This window comes from Platalea leucorodia, assembly GCF_965183815.1.
Source record: "Platalea leucorodia genome assembly, chromosome: 1".
Taxonomy (NCBI): domain Eukaryota; kingdom Metazoa; phylum Chordata; class Aves; order Pelecaniformes; family Threskiornithidae; genus Platalea; species Platalea leucorodia.
The window spans coordinates 50,501,275-50,519,463 of NC_138823.1; the positions used below are offsets into that span (position 1 = coordinate 50,501,275).

Here is an 18,189-nt window from a genome sequence, read left to right on the forward strand (position 1 = left end):
GGGATGAGTTTTAGCTCTGTCCACTGAGGCCACTAAAACAATCTGCAGAACTGTGGGTTTTTTTCTTAGTGTTAAGAAAATTGTGCAATAGTTGACTTGTTTAGTTAATATTGGCTATCTTGCTCCTAATTATTGCTGCTTTCCCAAATTCTCAACTGAGGGAGAATATACTAAAGGGAAGTCTTTCTCTTTATGTGTATAATAATATATATAAATATTTATACACTGAGAGAGCAAGGTTATAAACACTTATACTATGTATATAGTTTTGCTGCAGACTGAGTATATTTTTATACTTGACAAACAGTACTTCTTTCTGAAGAATCTGAGAAATCCTGTAAGCAATGCCATCTTCCCATGCTAGCTCTTTGGTCTAGAAATGCTGCTGTGGAAGTGCCGGTCTGTGGGGAGAAGGGTCCATCCCTGAAGTATTTTCTGGAATGAGAACACTGATACCTTCCACGTGCCATTGTTTTCTCCCCACTAAAACCAGGCTTGCGGCTGTACCTGTTTTGTGTCCTTAAAGTGAAACCAAATTCTCTGATGGAAGCAGAGTTTTCCACTGGTTATATTTTCAACCCTTGAAGGATTCGATTTCTGACAGTGGAATATGATACTTAAAGCCACAGACATTAATTATTACCCATTGGAGGTCGCACTTTCAACCCATGGGACATTAATTTTCCTGATATACAGAAAATTTCAGCCTGCTAGTTTTAATTAAATATTTCAGAAGTACATCTTCTTGTAAATGGACTACAGTTTTTTTATCCTTTACCCTTGATATTTGGCTAATTCTGCATATAATTATCAGAGTATTTTGCAAGCCTTCTTCAAAGCACTTTCCTGTTTGGAAATCCATTCAGCTGTTACGTATTTGTCATTTTAAAAAAAACCAAGTTATTTTTGCCAATCATCGGCCAACGTTGTCAAGAAGATGGGGAAAAACATCTTTCAGGTTTTCTTGGGAATTGAAATTATAATAAATGTAACTTAACAGGCCCTTCTTGTGCCAGTGGATTGATGTCTCTTAAGCATTTAGAATTGCAGTGCAAGACCAAGCAGGAGTAACAGTGGAGCTATGGGTGACAGGGAGAATGGTTACTCAAATATTACTGTATAGAGAAGTTGCCAAGCGAGGCACAGCAGAGAGCTTGCCACTGTGCTTCTAGGAGCCCAAGAGTACAGGAGGGTACTCTGGAGGGTGGAGGCATCGGTCGTTCCCTAGATCCTGGCATAGCCCGGTCTGCTCTCCTGAAGGGTGTAGCAAATGCAGCTTAGGAGAAGGACCATGCCACCAGATTTGGATTCCATATTATCTCAAGTCCTTCCCTGGAGGCCACGTGTAGGAAGCTGGAACCTACATTTTCCCACCTGAAAAGGAAAAAGGCCTTAATTTTGGTTACAGAAGTCTCTCTACTGGGGGTCTACCTTTCCAAAGCTGTTTTAACATGTGAAAGTGCAGTTGTGTATTGCAACATGATCCTGACAGCAGATTCAAGGGCAATGGGGACTTTGCAGTTCCTTGTTTTTGCTGCTGCTGCAAAGCAGCAGTGCACTAAGGTAGCACTTTCTGTTAACTCTTCCAGCCCAGACCCAATGGCTTTCAGGTCCCAGGTAGCACTCCTGATGGTTGTGCATTCCTGTCAGAATTACGGTTTTGTCAGAAGACTCCATCCTCTGATACTATCTTGTTCTTCTCCTAAACAATTAATAAAATGAAGACAAAAAGCCTAGAGGTTTAAAATCATAGAATCATAAAATAGTTTGGGTTGGAAGGGACCTTAAAGATCATCTAGTTCCACCCCCCTGCCATGGGCAGGGACACCTTTCACTAGACCAGGTTGCTCAAAGCCCCATCTGACCTGGCCTTGAACACTTCAGGGCTGAGGCATCCACAGATTCTCTGGGCAACCTGTTCCAGTGCCTCACTACCCTCATAGTGAGGAATTTCTTCCTTATATCTAATCTAAATCTACTCTCTTTCAGTTTAAAGCCATTCCCCCTTGTCCTATCACTACATGCCTTTGTAAAAAGTCCCTCTCCAGCTTTCTTGTAGGCCCCCTTCACGTACTGGAAGGCTGCAATAAGGTCTCTGCAGAGCCTTCCCTTCTCCAGGCTGAACAACCCCAACAATCTCAGCCTGACTTCATAGGAGAGGTGCTCCAGCTCTCTGATCATTTTCGTGGCCCTTCTCTGAACCCGCTCCAACAGGTCCATGTCCATCTTATGTTGGGGGCCCCAGAGCTGAACACAGTAAATACGTAATTAGAGTAGTAATTTAGAACTAGGAAAATATTGCAGAAACCAATTACTATTATACATTTCAGTACTGACTGACTTGACCGAATATATATGTTTTGTGTGTGAGTTCCATGATAGATTCCAAGACAACATGCTTGAGTATAGGGGAAAATTAATTCTAAATGCCGAGTGCATCCATATTAGACATAAATGTTACTCATCCACCTAATGAACAGGAACCTGTATTATATGGCCTGTTGCAGCTTAAATTTTGAGCAGCAGGGCAGGCAGTAACAAGTATCTGAGGAAGATAGCTTGAATTGTTCAAAGGGATGGCTTTGAAAAAAATATTTTGTACCTGATCATTCTGCAAAATATATTTAATTCCTTATAAGTTACTGATTTCATGCGATTTGAATGGATTCAGTCATTTCCTACAGAATTGTAAATGGCCAGTTGAGGTTAATGGGATTTTATTTCTTTCCTGGTCTTCATCTCTCCCAGCTGGTGAGAAAGAATAGATGAGACTTGTATTCTGTTCACAGCTTATTACTGGGTGTGCTACCGAGGTCCCTGCTGCGGGCACAGACATCACTTCAAACTCCGTTTGGGTTGGCTGTGCCATTTTCAAAGGGAGGGTGTATGGCTGTGGGTGTGAAGTGGCGTGTGGTCACCTGCAGCCCTGTCCATCTGCAGTTCCCCGAGACCCCGCTGCAAGCCCTGCCATCTCCCCCTCTTTGGGAACCGCTTCTGTCTTTTGCCTCTTGAACCTTTCCTGGAGATCCCCTTCTGTTGGCTGATGGATTGGGGATGTCTCTCGGCCTAGGACACTTTGTGTAGCCAGGAGGGCTGATCACTTCTGAGTTTTTGGTGGGTTTTGTTTTTTTTTTTTTTTCTACTGGTGGTGAGGAATGCTTGATTCTTCACTTCTTCTATAACAAAAATAGTGTGCCATGACTGTTTGTTTTGCTTGCTGTATTCTTTTCTTGAGAAGACAGATTTGTACCTTACCTAGGCCACAAACTGAGTGTGGTCAGGGAACAAAAGTGCCTGTTGGCCCCCTGGCTCCATGCTGATGTATGGTGATGCTACTGCATGCTCTTTAGTAACCTGCAGAGGTTTTACTGTGCTGGTTCCCAAAACGAATTGGTTATATTGGGACAAAAACTACATGTGAATGAGCCTTTTCATTAATTCATTTTCAATAATGAAAAAGCAGAATCTGCAGAATATTGCTGAACATAATAGGTTGTGACAAGGCTCTAAAATCACGTCCCAAATTGTCGGTAGTATTTCACACGGAGTGTCCGTGTGACGCATCGCAAGCAAGCTATTTCGAGACCATTTTGTTTATAGTTCTGGTGTTGGAAAGAATCAAAAAGTACTTCCACATTGCACATAGACGTATAAACAGGCACACAGAATCAAACCTACCAGTCACTCCTGCTGATTCCATTAGGAAACCACCGGTGACTCAGGAGCATTTTGCAAACGCCCCAGTGCAGAAACACAACATATATTTCGTGTTACTCTGGCAAGGGTTTTGTTTGGTGTTTTCAGCCCTTCCTACTGCTCAAACTAAAGCTGGTTTGTGAGGCAACACATCTAGAAAACGTGTGCGCACCCAGCGGTTGATATTGCAAGAACTGTTGGCAAGCAGAGGCTCTCTAGGCGGCTGCGTGGTTCTGGTGGTTGGTGGGTGGTCTCTAAAAACTGAGGCATTTTTCCTGATTATTTTAGAGTGTGTTAATTGATACCTGCAACAAACAGTTAATTTTTACTGTGAAATCATTATCTTGCATTGAAATGTTATAACCTTTGTATCCCCACCTACTTATTCCCGCAATGTGCTGCCCCCTCAGCTGTGCCTGTCCAAGTGTTGGTTGCAGTAAATGGCATCTGAAAAATGAACTGGGTTTAAAAACAAAGAGAAACCAAGCAAACAACAACAACAACAACAAAAAAACCCACCAAACAAACAAACAAAAAAACAACAAAAAAACCAACCCACATTTCCCAAATGCAATTTCCAAACTAAATCAGGTTCACTGTGCAGTCCCCGGGAAAGCAGAATGGAGTCAATCAAGGGGGTTGGTGCATCTGGGGGGATGGGGTTTGCTGATGGGGGCTATCAAGAGAGGTGTCCAAAATAATCGAGGGGGTGTCATCTCACAAGACACGGATTTGGGCAGTGAGGCTGGTGCGAGAGGCTCCTGCCCCGGCTGCTTCCCCTCCACCTCCCCAGCTATGCAACCGAGAAGTTTCTGAGGCCGCACTGGAAAACACGCAGCTTAAATTGTGGTTTGAAACCAGCCCTTTTTGTTACAAAGCAGAGCCGCAGAGCTGCTTCGGTGAAGTCGGCGCGAGGGGGTTTTGCAGCGTTGGGCTGTTTGAGCGGCTGCTGAGCCGAGCTTGGTCTGACCCTGCTGCTTGCCTCTTGTTTTCTCTCCAGAATCGGCCGGCTTTTCGACGGCACGGAGCCCATTGTCCTCGACAGTCTCAAGCAGCATTATTTCATTGACAGAGACGGGCAGATGTTCAGATATATCTTGAATTTTTTAAGGACATCGAAACTCCTCATTCCTGATGATTTCAAGGTGAGATTTCAAGGGACTCGTGTGTTTTTCATGTACCTTGGTAATGCAAGTATCTGGCATGTAGTCAAAACAGAGCCTTAGGTGGGGCGAGGGGACTTGTATAGGGTATGGTGTTTGATTTCAGGTACGTGGCAGAAGTAAGTGTGGGGTTGCTAAAGTGGCATCAATACTAAATTTTCCCCTCCTGGCTATAGCATAATGGAGCAACCTTGCCATGTTTGACCTAAAGAAATTAAATATTGTAGGATGCTGATGGAAATGGAAAGGATGTTACAATCTGGAACCGACTGCTCGTGAGCTGTGCTGATTACTTGTCCTCTCATCCGCTTTTATGCTTCCCCTCTGACTGCAGCAGCTCCAGCTTCCACTCCCACGCTGAAATTCAGAGAATGGTGTGGGAATCACAGTATTGACAAAATAAACTGCACACATGGTAATATTTGAGCATTAAGTCATAGAATATTTTCTCCCTCAGACTCTTGAATGCATACTGCAAGTTTAATTTTGGAGTTTTAGAGAAGTCAGGGATGAATAGTTCCACGTTTATTATTTAAACTTTATTAAAGAGCCTGCTTTTTTTTCTTTTTAATAACAAATTTAATTTGTGGTATATCACCACATTAGACATTAGCCTACAGAGGCAGAGCTTCAGACTCCATGTGATGTTCTGTGTCTATCTGCTTGTAGGTATGTGGGTGTATATGTGGTGTCAGCGAAGAGAGCGCTGGAGACCGCAGTTGCAATCAGAACAGATCTTTATCGTTACTTAATGAATGCATATCAGCATAGCTGGCTGTGCCATTAGTTCACAGTAGGAAATACAGCAATTGAGATTGAACAGGAGAGGTGATGGGGAAGGGTTAGAGCAGTTCACACTGGCATGCAGTCTTTTATCCCTCCTATCTGAGACAGATTTTCAGGTGTTTGGGGCCTAATAGGTGTGAGGTGGAGTTCAAGAGCCACATTGCAGCAACCTTTGAATCATCTGCTGTAGATGCATACTTACTTCTCCCATGCGTGACAAGGGTAGGTCTTCCTGAATAACGTGGGAGTTTGGGCCTAGCCAATAAGCACCACATTCCTCTTTTCAAGCCTTAGCATGGCTTTGTGCTGCTCTCAGCGTTTGCCCTGAGGGTAGTCAGAAATACAGAAAAAGGAAAAGCCACCTTCCATGCAGTATTAAGAAGCTATATATGCAGAGCCTTTTAAACACATAAATACGTGGTAGCTGTGCTGAAATTAAAAATGTAACTCCTGGCAAGTTCACCCATCCAACATGATGTTCAAAGCGGTGTCCTTCCCAGTTATACTTTAAGGTGTCCAAAAGATGAGTGCTTAAAATGAACAGTGGTCCTTGTTTCTTAGAAACATATAGATTAGGTGACTTTTTTGTTACACATTAAATGTGAGCAGTATTTTGAGGATGATTTAGGTGTTCCATTCTCATCAAGTATTTGGTTTCTAGTTCAAATTCAGGGCCATGTTGATAGTTAGCAGTCTTCTCTTGTCGTCATTCTATTTCTCGGTCTTCCCTAATTCTGATGTATTGCTTTTCTCTGTATACGTATTTTCGAAATGGTCTTATGCTCTTAAACCTAGAAAAACAAGATTTTTTTTTTTTTTTTTTTAATTTAAAAAATGGCAGTAGACAGACTCCAGATCATCAGTTCTAAATTACTTCTGTATTGGCTGTGCTTAGAAATGCATTCTCTCTGCTCTGGTGTTTGAGACAATGTGGTAAACAATACTGTTGGCAAAATGGGGAGGTATTAAAAAATACTTAATTTTTAAAATGCAGTAATATGTGCAATCCATTATGCAAATATCTGGATCATTTTACACTAAGAATCATTGCAGGCTCCCTCATTTACATTCTTATACCTGTTACAATGCCTGCTAGTATTGCTGTAAGACACGATGGATCCTAGTGATGAATTTTCTGAATCCTGATTGAATTCTGTTCCATCTGTTCAATGAGGTCGTTATTCTATGACATCACTATGGGGATAAAATACGGGGAAAAGTGGGATTTTTGCCTGGATTATTCAATAGCAGAAGGAAGTTGGGTAAGCATAGCCTCCCCCTTCCCTCACAAGTGCTGCTATGCCCAGTCTGTTTCAAGTGGCTGATGGTTATTTTTTGCTTGCACTGTTATTTTATTACACCTTCCTACACAGTAATTACGAACTATGACTGAAGGATTCCAGATCTAGAGCAGCGTTAGCCTGAATAACCATATACATTAAGCGGTACATTAGCAATGGCTCTTTCTTAATTGTGTACAGTAATATATGTGTCTTTCAGGACTACAGTTTGTTATATGAAGAAGCAAAGTATTTCCAGCTTCAGCCCATGCTAGGAGAGATGGAAAGGTGGAAACAGGACCGGGAGAGTGGCCGCTTCTCAAAGTCTTGTGAGTGCCTGGTGGTGCGAGTTGCCCCAGATCTTGGAGAGAGGATTACACTGAGTGGCGATAAGTCATTGATAGAAGAAGTGTTTCCAGAAATCGGTGACGTGATGTGTAATTCTGTCAACGCCGGCTGGAATCACGACTCGACGCATGTCATCCGATTTCCACTGAACGGATACTGTCACCTCAACTCAGTTCAGGTAGGAAGTCACGTATGCATTTTTTGGAAGGGAGCCTGCTGGCCAGGTGCCAGTGGGTTGGCCCTCTTCCCTGTCACTGGAGCGTTTTGGTGAACAAAATCAGCTGGAGGCTGTGAGCTAGTTATTTACTTCTATGGGTCAGGGCTGCTTTCTTGACTTAATTCACACATATCATCACCAAATCTCTTTGTGAGTAAACGGAGACATTTTGGGGGGATTTTGGCTTATATTGTTAAAAGCTAAAGATCAAGGTAAACAAAAATTGCACAGATGTTCTGATGGTTGCTTCCGAGTCTCTTTTCCCACCCCCTTCTTTTTGAGTTTTGTCTGCTGTGCAATTAGCCGTGCTTGGGTATTTTGCCGACCTGAAGCAATACATGTAAAGGCATGGCATGTCTTGTTTTAAGCATTTTTAAACTACAGCTTGTTTCTCCCCCCATCCCAATCCTCTGCAGCCTTCTGCTGCTCTGCTTGCCCTTGCTGTCCCAGCACACATGCAAGCCCGTTTGCTAATTGGTGAAACAGCTGGGAAAGACTAAGTAGGCACCTGCTCCCAGCACAACCCCAGTGAGGTCTGGTCATGCTGGACAGAGGGTCCCACGTCCGGCGGGGTGCGGGAGCTTCAGCCCCCCTTTGGGGCTGGTGGCCATCACAGCTGGCCCTGGTGAAGCCCTGGAACAGTCTCCTTCACAAGTGAGGTGAAGGAAGCCCAGGCAGCGGAACAGATAAAGATGATGATGAAAGTAGCAAAGAGTATAAACAAGGGAAAGAATGCTTCAGCCCTGCAGTTACAGTAACCCAGCATGAACATGGGTAACTAAAAAAAAAGAAAAAATAGTGGAATAGTGGTGTGGAAGGAGACCGTGTTCTTAGCAGCCTGGAGCTGGGAGCTGAGGTCTTTGTACCATCATTTGTTGGGTGAGCTGTGTTGGGCACATCCCCCTGCCACTCTGAGAGCCCTGCCTGACTCTTCTTTTTCCCTTGTGGTGGTGTTTTTTTGTTTGTTTGTTTCCTTTTTTTCTTTTTGCCACTGGAACCAACACCCAGGTTGTGAAAAGGGAGGAAAGAAGGTAGAACTCGTTAGTCCCATAATTAAAGTTAAAAGGTCCCAGGTTTTACCACAGGTAGCCGTAGCCACAAACCTTCGTAGTCGCGGTTGGTTTTTAAATATCTGGAAAATATGATGGTAACTTTTCTGAAATTATGACTGCAGTATCTGCCTTGTCACCATTTAGTTGAGGTGTTTGCTCAGCATCCTCCAGTATCTGCTGTGCAATCCTCTATTTGCACTTTTGTATTGTAAATTTTGTGAAGCAGAGAATGCATTTTTCCAGGCATGTTTCTGTGGCTAAAAGAATACTGGATTTGTTGACAGTACTGAAAAAATAAAACATGTTTTTCTTCATTTTTCTTATTGCTCAGTGGCCAAAGTCAGCAAAAATCAGTCCAATACAATGAAGCTGAGGAAACCAGTTAGCGGATCTGCGTAACCACTTTTGTTTCCTAGCTGAATCCATTTGAAAACAGCAGTTGTCATCCTTGGACAGCAAATAGTCTGTTTATTTATGTATACATCGGTGTTTGTTTCCTCTTTTTTTGCAGGTACTTGAGAGGTTACAGCAAAGAGGGTTTGAGATTGTTGGCTCATGTGGAGGTGGGGTGGACTCTTCCCAATTCAGTGAATACGTACTGAGACGAGAACTCAGAAGGACATCTCGTGCACCCTCCGTCATTCGAATAAAGCAAGAGCCTCTGGACTAAAATGGACATGTTTCTTTATGCAAAAAAAAAAAAAAAAGAAAAAGGAAAAAAAAAAAAAGAGGGGGGGGGGAAAGGCGGGGGGGACACGTTTCATGTGCAGTTTGGACTCCAAACAAGTCCTGGAACTAAAATTGAATAAAAGACACATTTATATCAAATATAGAGACCACACCTGAATTCATATGGGAACATTTGGAATAGTAGTAATAATAATAATAACCTCAAGGTGTAAAAGAAAACACACACACACACATATATAAAAAAATATGTATGTATATGTATGTATGTACATATATATATGTATGTATATGTCAAAGGGTAGGAAATGCAACAACAAAAAAGTGGTAGATGAGGTTGGTGCTGTGATGGCCATTAAGTGTCCTAGGCCTTACTCGGGCCCACTTAACGGTGTACAAGCCATTACCATTGGGGGATACATAGACTACTCTTCACCCACGTTCCATTGCCAAACAGCCATCCACTTTTTAATGTGTACACACCTTGACTCAACTTTATTTGCATATGGAGGTTTATGTCTGTCTTTTTTAGAGGTGGATGGGCAGGTGTTCAGGAGACAACCATCCATTGCGTTGGAAAGCTAGTCGACTGAAATTTTAAATGTAGTTTGTACAGAAGTCGCACACTTTTTGTCTGCCCTCACAGATGTGAAAGGTTAACTTTTCTTTTGAATGAGTTTTTTTGTTGTTTTTGTTTTGTTTTGTGTTTTTTCAAAGGGGGCCAGAATAATTAATATTTGGTAGAGATGCTCTGGTTTGAATCTGCTGCTTTCCTACAATTTTTTCAAATTTTATAATGTATTAAATACAATAAACTCTGTTTAAAGTAACAAGGGTCTGATTTAAGCCAACAGAAGCAGAGAGGTGGGATTTAGCTCACTGCATTCTAGTGCGTGGAGTGGTGGCCGCTCCGGCAGGCAGTGGGCGGGCGGCGCTGCCCGCGCATGGTGGAGTGAGTTAAAGGCAGCAGACGCTGTTGCGGGATCTGTCTGGTGTGCCGCAGGTTGCTGGTCTTCCTTCAGTGCTGTCCTTTTTAAGCTTTGTCCCGGTTTGAAGAGAGGCTGTTGGTCAGACTTCAAAATAACACCAGCTCAGCCCAGGGAAACCCATCAAAAAATGACACCTGGTTCTGTAACCTTCAATGTAACGGTCAATAGTTGCATCCTTCCCTCTTGACTAAGGAGTTGGCAGCTTCAACTCTCCAAGTCCTTGCCCTGCTGAGTGTTAGCCAGCCTGTTTGTTTTTAATGTTGTTTGTTTCCCTCATTTAAAGCTAGTGTTCTTCTGCCTAGAGGGTGAGATGGTCAGCCCTTTGTGTTACGCCATCGGCTGCGTTGCTCTTGATAGCAGGCGGTAAGTCGATGTCCTGCGTAGATGTCCTGCGAGTTGTTCTCTTGCAGAGTCTCACCAAGGCCACCTCTGCAGCTGCCTGGTTCGGGCTGGTGAGATTTTGCAAAGGCATCACATCATGATACCGCTGCACAGACCGTTCACAAGTTGATGCTTTCACCACCTAAGATGCACCAGCAACCACCATCTTTCCTCCAAAGTATCTTTTTATGCAATATTCCAGAACATGACTGTGTATTCATCCTAGTATGGAAGTTTCTATCGACGCAATGGTGCCGGCGTTACATTCATTTTGGTGACACTTTGCTATTTATTTAAGAAAAGAAAAAAAGAAATTGTTAAATACATGTAACAAGGTTTTTAATATAGTCTGATAACTAAAAAAAAATGCTACCATTTTTCTGGTTTTTATTAAAAGATGTCAGAGAGCATACTTAACTCTCTGGCAGCACATATCAATGGTTTTGAAATTATTGAAATGTGGAAATGTGTGAGGGAGGGGGCTCCAAAAATTAAGGTTCATTAGCGGGTTATTAGATCTTCAATGTGATGCTGATCTGTCTATTCACAGTACTGAAACAGCTGCCTCATTGAAAATGCTTGTTTTCAATTAGCAGCAAGTAGTCCTCTTACAAAATAAACAAATGCTTGCTCTTACTGCCCACAATTTGGTTGTTAGTTTGCATAGAAGACAGAAAGCTAAAATCCTGGGAAATAAATATTTTTAACAGATCTTCAAGCTGTTGGAAGTGGTATGAAATTTGTGATGTTGAAAAAGATGTCGGTCCCCATGGGTTGAGAGTACAGGGGTTACCAGTGCAAGGCGACGTGATGTTTCAGAGACCATGTGCTGCAGAAACCCTCCCTGTGTTTCCAGGTGGAGCCTCACTTTCTGAGGCCTCCCCAGTGTACCCGGGGATATGTTTATACTGTCTGTTAAGCCCAAAGGTACTCTCAAATCCAGACCTGCCCTGCTAGCCACCATGTTTATGTATGGGCATGTGCTCCAGTGCAGGCTGGAGCCGGTGGGCTGTGGCTCCTTTCCCTGCTCCCCACTGCTTGGCCAGCAGGTAGCCTGGCCAGGAGCATCAGCAGCCCTGAAATTGGCCCTGCAGCGCCTGCCTCAGCGCTGGCAGCACCCGCGCCGCCCGCAGCCTTTGCACAGGCTGGGTGTGGAGGGCGAGGAGCTTTGCCACTAATGCTTTTTGCTGCGTTGGTCCCAAAGCCGGCAGGTTGTGCTTGGCCGGCGGTTTTGCTTGCTCAGCACATACCTGTCCGACTCAATGACATGGAGGATACCTTTGTGCTCCTCCCAAATCCCCAACTGGCTGGTCACCCTCCCACCGTTCGTTGTTGATGGAGTCAAAAATCACTCTGAGACCCTGAATGTAAATGTCACTGCAATTACGGTGTGGTTATGGAGTAAGAGGTCATGAATAAAAAAAGCCATGGCTGATGAAAAATGTATGCAGGAATATAAGCTAGATGTAGTTTTTAGAGCGCAAATGAGATTAGTCCTGTTTGCAACTGAGGCTTGTAACCATGTGTTTTTAAAATGTTCTTTAGAAAAACTGATCAACTGACAAATGAGCAATATATCCAGGAAGGGGAGAGTGGGGGGGACTAAGGACAACCCGATTATGGTCAGCTCTTTTCTGGAAGTTAGTAATTTTGACATGTACAATAGCTAAATTTATCTAATTTTTTATTAAAAAGTATGACTCCATCTTATGCTATCAGTGGTGCTGTATTTAATAACAAGAGGAAGAGCTGCAGTGAACAGTAGCTGCCAACATTGTACTTCAGCAACTTGGTTAAGCAGCTGCCAGGAGAACTGCTGTGAACATGCGGAGATTGCAGATGCCACCTCACGCCCCTTCCCAGAATGAGACACAGGCAGAGGAACTGGGTCTTCACCCTTTGTTTTGGTAACATGAATGCTGGATTTCTGCAATAACCATCGACTCAGGGTTTAATTCTTCCCCTATTGCCTCCCTAATGTACCAAACAGCTACGTAACGTGAGTATGGATCCTGACGCACTTGGATGAACCTTTAAACTGTGAGTGTCCCATTGAAGACTGAGTTAATTTACCCTGCTCTGGAGAAAGCGAAGTCCTGCTTAGTCACTAGGTTAATCTCTTTCCAGAAGCACTACTTGTAAATAGGTGCTGCTAAGTTATTCTGTCTCCAGGTACTTATTGGCCAGGTAGTCTGGCCCAGCGTACGTTTTTCCTCTCCATTGCCAAGCTGGTCATTTCAGTGCTTGATTGGTACAAGCAGGTATAGTTGAGGCATTGTTTTTTTCATGCCTGATAGAATCCATAACAAAATCCAATGGGGACAACCTACTACCCTCTGAAAACATGAGAGCTGAGCCACCCATTCAATTATTTTTCTTTATGCTAAACAGGCACTGATTTTAATTTGAAGAGAAACATTTTGTTCATGAGCATAATTTTTTGCAGCAACCTTTAAAAATCAATTGCCATACTAATTACAGGGTTTTTACCGTCACCCAAATGACTTGTCAAGTGCGTTTTTCTTTAATGTTCACATTTTTGGGGAAGGATTTGATTTTGGAAGGGTTTGATTTTGGGGGGTGAGAAAAGAATTTTTATTGACCAATGGCCAGTTTTTCAGAGAAATAAAAACATTTATTTCCATCTGTCATTTCTTGACTGTGGAATTCTATATTATGAATTATTTCTAGGGACAACTGTTATTTGTATGTAGGCATTCTTGCTGCCTGAGGTTTATTTACAGTGGAAATGAAACCAAGATATCCTCAGGGCCTGTAGACCAGTTGCTTTTTCTCAGACTTCAGTTTGAGTGGTTTATTATTTCTTGAGGGTCTGGAGGGATCGCCACCACCAAAAATCAATACGTTGCATCAGGTCCCTGTGTTGGCTTTGGCTGCCATCTCATTGATCTGGTTATTGAAGACCCCAAAACTGACTTAGCATTTGGGATCATCTATTTGAGATTGAAACTGCTAAAATTGTATCCCTACCCCCTTCCAAAAAAACCAAAAATTCATCCCCTTGTAAGCTGAGCTAGCGCTGCTAGCTGGTAACCAGGATGCTAACGTCTATGCTGGGGGGAAACCCTAGTGCCAACCTGCTGAAGCATCCTCTGTTTGTGCAAGGGGGTGAGCTCCAGAAATGGAGGTGTCCTCTGGCAGATGGGGAAAAGTCCACTTTTCCTTGAGTCTGTGATTTTTTTTCACATGTCTTTTGACTAGGGACTTACTTAATACATTAATGAGTCCTGTGCACCTAAAATAAGCAAGAGTATATAATTTTTCAACCGATGTCAGATATTATGGGCCAGATCCCATCTTCTGCCATCGTATTCATGGTGAACCTGCCCCACACCTAAGTTATGAGCTGAATTATAGATTAGTGTAGTTTAGGGATTATGAGAAGAGGCGTGGCGTGGTAATTGGCTGTTCGTACTGTTGCATGACAGCAACTGTACATCATCTCTGTTGAGTGTTGCTTCCAAAAAATACAGTATTTTCCGCTGCAGGTCAGAGGAAGCGTGGTTCAATCAGGCTTTTCTCTCTCAGCCTCACTGAAACTATATGTCCATGAGCTCTTCTCTCCAGAGAGGCTGTCACTGGTGTCAACAGTCTGGGTTTGTGCCCTTCAGGGAGCATGGGGTATTGGTGCCCTTGCCCAGCCCAGCGAGCCCCATTCCCTGGTCCCCAGAGCAGAGCTCTGGCTTGCTGGTCTGGGGAGAGACGGAGGGAGGGAGATTTCTCTCTCTACTCTGGAGTTTGGACTGATAAATGATCTCATCTACAACCCCAAATGGTCTTCTAGCTTCTGTTCTATTATGTAGCTTGTCAGTGTTGTTATTAATTTTCATGAGGAAAGTGCGTAGCACGGGATGCCTGGCCTTGCCTGCTCGCCATTAGGATGCAGTCTAAAAGGGCAGGGCAGCGACCTGTCGAGAGCACACCTTGCTTTGGGCATTGACTTAAAACAAAAGTTGCACATGCTGAAGTCCCCAAAACTCATGTACTGCACTCATTCTGGCTTTAGTTCAAACCAGGGGGCTTAGCAGGGATCACCAATGGATGGCTGATACTTCATTTGATTAACCTCCAAGCAATTACACTTAATGCAAAAACAAAAGACAAAACCACCAAAGTGTGAACACTAGTTCTGAAGATCTGTAGTCGTGATTTCACTTAAGCACTGCCGCTTCTGAATAAATACTTCAGCTCTGGGTGGCTCACATTAAAAACATTTATTACTAGATAAATAACATTTCTTTCCCTCGCTTTCTCTAGTTCAGGAGGCTTGGTTTTCTTCTGCTTGGGGCTGTGCCTGGGCAGTTCAAGAGTAATAGTTTTGGCCCTAATGCAGTGCTTGGGCTCTTCAAAGCTTTGTACAAACCTTCAATTAAGCATCTCTCTACCTGTAAGGGAAGAAGGTAGCAATAAGCTCATCTTGCAGCTGGGGAGGCTGAAGAGGCTTGACTTTGAACCACCCGGGTGCAAGCTGCACTTCAAGAGTCACGCTCAGCTGCCACCTTCTTTCACAACCCCTCTTGCGGTACAGAAAGAGGCTGGAATCGGTGAGGTGCTATGACACATGGTTTTTAAAGCTGAGAGTTGCAGGCTGTTCAAGCAAATACTTCAGACCCTGAGATGCCTGAATAAGCTTCAAAAGTAACACTACAACCATGTTAGGCTTGATATACCTTTGGGATTTTTCTTCTAATTTCTTCCCAAGTGAGAGAAAAAATAAATGAAATAAAATTCCCTTCACCCTTCATGTTTTAAGTAGAGTCTACTGACATCTCCATCTCCTTCCTCGGGCTCAGCTCTTCAGCAGTGACTATAATTACCTGTTTACGATGTTTCGGTTCCTTACCACAAAACTCGGCATTATGAGGGGGAGGGGGAAATAATAGCAACAAAAAGCTCCAGTGCAATTTGTGAAGGAGCTTTGGTCAGTCATGTAGTGGTCACAACAAAATCCTGACGCGCACCGGGATGGTCGATGGCAGGAACGTTTTTCAAGTGTGGTTGCTGAGATGGGGCAAGGCATGGCTGGCTTCTGGCTTCAAAAGCTCCAAAATAAAAATGCCAACAGTGGGAAAATGAGGGCTCAAACCCGCACGGATTATCTTCCTCCTTAAGCATCTGCTCCTCCTTCTCGCAGCTGTAGCCTTTAGATGAGTAGTTTAAAAGCTGTGCTATCGTCTCAGCCGTAACCAGCGCAGCTATTCCAGGAGAAAGCTGCTTGGCTCAGGGACAGCTGTTCCGCAGAAAAAATTCTCTTCTGATGCATTATTGATAGGTGTAAGTTAAAGCCATAAAGCTTGCAGCTTTATCAGGCAATATCTACTAAATCCTGGAAGCATGTAAGATAACCTAAATGTAATCTACTGCATACCAGCTCCTTCAGTGATGGATAGCACAACAAAAGCAGGACTAATGAAAAATTAATGAAAACAGTTACTTCCATAAGAAAAATGATCTGTTTTCTCCCACCTTTGTATTGATTTTAACTGGCCCTGTAATTGGAAGTGTATAATTTTTTCCTAAGGTAAAGAGGATTGAGGGCGAGGGAGAACGAGCGTATAATTCTATTCATGTTTGTGACATACTTTCAGGCTACAAAAACAAAGCATTTTCCTTAGGATGTTGAAGCCGCCTGTGAATGCAGACTTCAAGCATATTTTCTCAGCTCAGGCAAACTGCCACGCTGGTTGCCTGAAACCAGATATTGCATGAACAGAGTACTTGGAGTACTTTGAAGGCTAGTGAGGAAGTACGAAGAAACAGTGGTTAAGAAAAATCAAATACAGTACCTATAACTTGGTGGTTTTACCTGTTCCATGCATTCAAGTTCATTCCTGATTGATCTGCCACTTTCTGGAAGGGAAAAATCCTCCAGTAACTCTTTGGAGATGAATGAATGTCAGGCTCAGAGAAGGACCTTCTCTGTGAGACCAGACCAATGGCACCACATTGTTCATGCACTGGCTTGGCAGTGAATTCGCTGCCACATGTAATCTCACCATCTTCTCACTGACATCTTTAAGGACAACTGTTTTATTCTCTAAGTTTAACAGAGCATTTCTGTTTTTTTTTCACCATACAACAGCAGAAATCAGTCTGATCTGCAACTCTGCTGTTCGACTCTATTTTGTATTATTCTTAAGTCTTTACCTGCTTAATGTTAATATATCCACTGAGCCCAAAGGGCACTGCTGAGATAATGAATCAATCAGAGTAGGATATAGTTTGTTTTGGTAGGGAAAAAAAGTGCATTTCTCAAAGTGTTTAGGAAATGCTTCTTTCCTGTTTCTTCCTGTGTATGGTCTGGGTCTTTTTCTAATCTCTTCCATGAGTGCTATCAAAGACGTGATATGGGGCTGTATTGTGACGAGGAGCTGAGAAGCAAGATGTTTCTGCACATATTGGTAGTATATGTTACTCTTTATTTTAGACTTTTTCTAGCATCTTTTAGCTAGTATGCCTTCACTTTAGACATCATCTATTTTTTAACTTGAGAGATTTAGCCACATCCTTGGTTGTTGCTTTTTTTGTTGTCTTTCCCACTGGCCTGATAACAGCTGCAATACAAGATGAACCACCTCTTTCATTATCGTTATCATTTCATTATCATTATAATTTCATTGTCGTTAAAAATTAGGGCATTTACTTGTCCTCAGTATTCGGCTTGGCTTTATTTTTGTTGCAGCAGTCTCAGCTGGTCCAGTCTCATCTGGTGCTCCGTGCAGCAGATACGATGGCCAATTGGCATGGGTGACCAAGGGCCTCCTTGTAATGGTGCCCTCCCCAGCTCGCTGGGCCTTGCTGCATGAGCGAGTGCTGCAGTGAGGAGAAACCACCCAAAAAGTTGCTGTGGCTGTAACCAGTTGGGGACTGCCCAGGCTGCAGGTGTGGGAGGGGTGCTGCTGGCAGCAGGGTGTCCTGGGTGCCCAGCTCCCTGCTCCACCCTCAGGTGAATCCTCTGGATCCCCTGGAGACACTCAAAATCCATCTGGAGCCAGTCCTTGGCAACCAGCTCGAGGTGGCCCTGCTTGAGCAGGGGGAATGGACAAGATGATCTCCAGAGGTCCCTTCCAACCTCAACCACTCTGTGTTTCTGTCATTCCCAGAAGGATTGAACTGAGCGAGATATGAAAAGTTTGTCAGGGAGAGAAATGTGGCCCTACCCCCCACTTGTTGCTGTCAAGGTCCTCTTATTTCTGCAGAGCAACATACCAGTAGCGCAAAAAATTTCCAGAGAGGCAATAGTCTTGGCTACAGAAGTGCGTGGCTAGGCCAGGAAAAGCACTATCTGCATGAAACAGCGTTACTGTAAGCCTGGTGCTCCCAGCACCTTGCATAAACCAGCAAGACTTGTTTAAAAAAAATTACACCGGGGAAAGCAGGCTGGAGAAAGGCATCAAAGTCTGTCGTGGAAAGGCACTGGGGCCTCCCGGGAGCCGAGAGTGCTGGCGAAGCACATAGGGGTGTGAGCAGGACATTACTGGGACGGGCCAGTTGTGTCCCCGAGTGGCAATTAGTGCATGCTTGAGCAGTTAGCTGGATGGAGGGCTCAGCACCCTGGGTCCCAGTCTG

At 43.5% G+C, this 18,189-nt stretch overlaps 1 protein-coding gene across 1 annotated transcript in view; it reads left to right on the forward strand.

Moving 5' to 3' along the window:
- The window catches only part of KCTD1 (potassium channel tetramerization domain containing 1), a gene marked incomplete at its 3' end in the record, with an annotated part of 32,660 nt that extends 23,448 nt beyond the window's left edge, over positions 1–9,212 (forward strand). The window contains exons 2-4 of the mRNA XM_082311411.1: positions 4,697–4,841; positions 7,146–7,451; positions 9,054–9,212. Coding sequence (XP_082167537.1) covers positions 4,697–4,841; positions 7,146–7,451; positions 9,054–9,212 — 610 coding nt within the window. The remainder of the gene's footprint in view (positions 1–4,696; positions 4,842–7,145; positions 7,452–9,053) is intronic.
- Between the last annotated feature and the right edge of the window lie 8,977 nt (positions 9,213–18,189).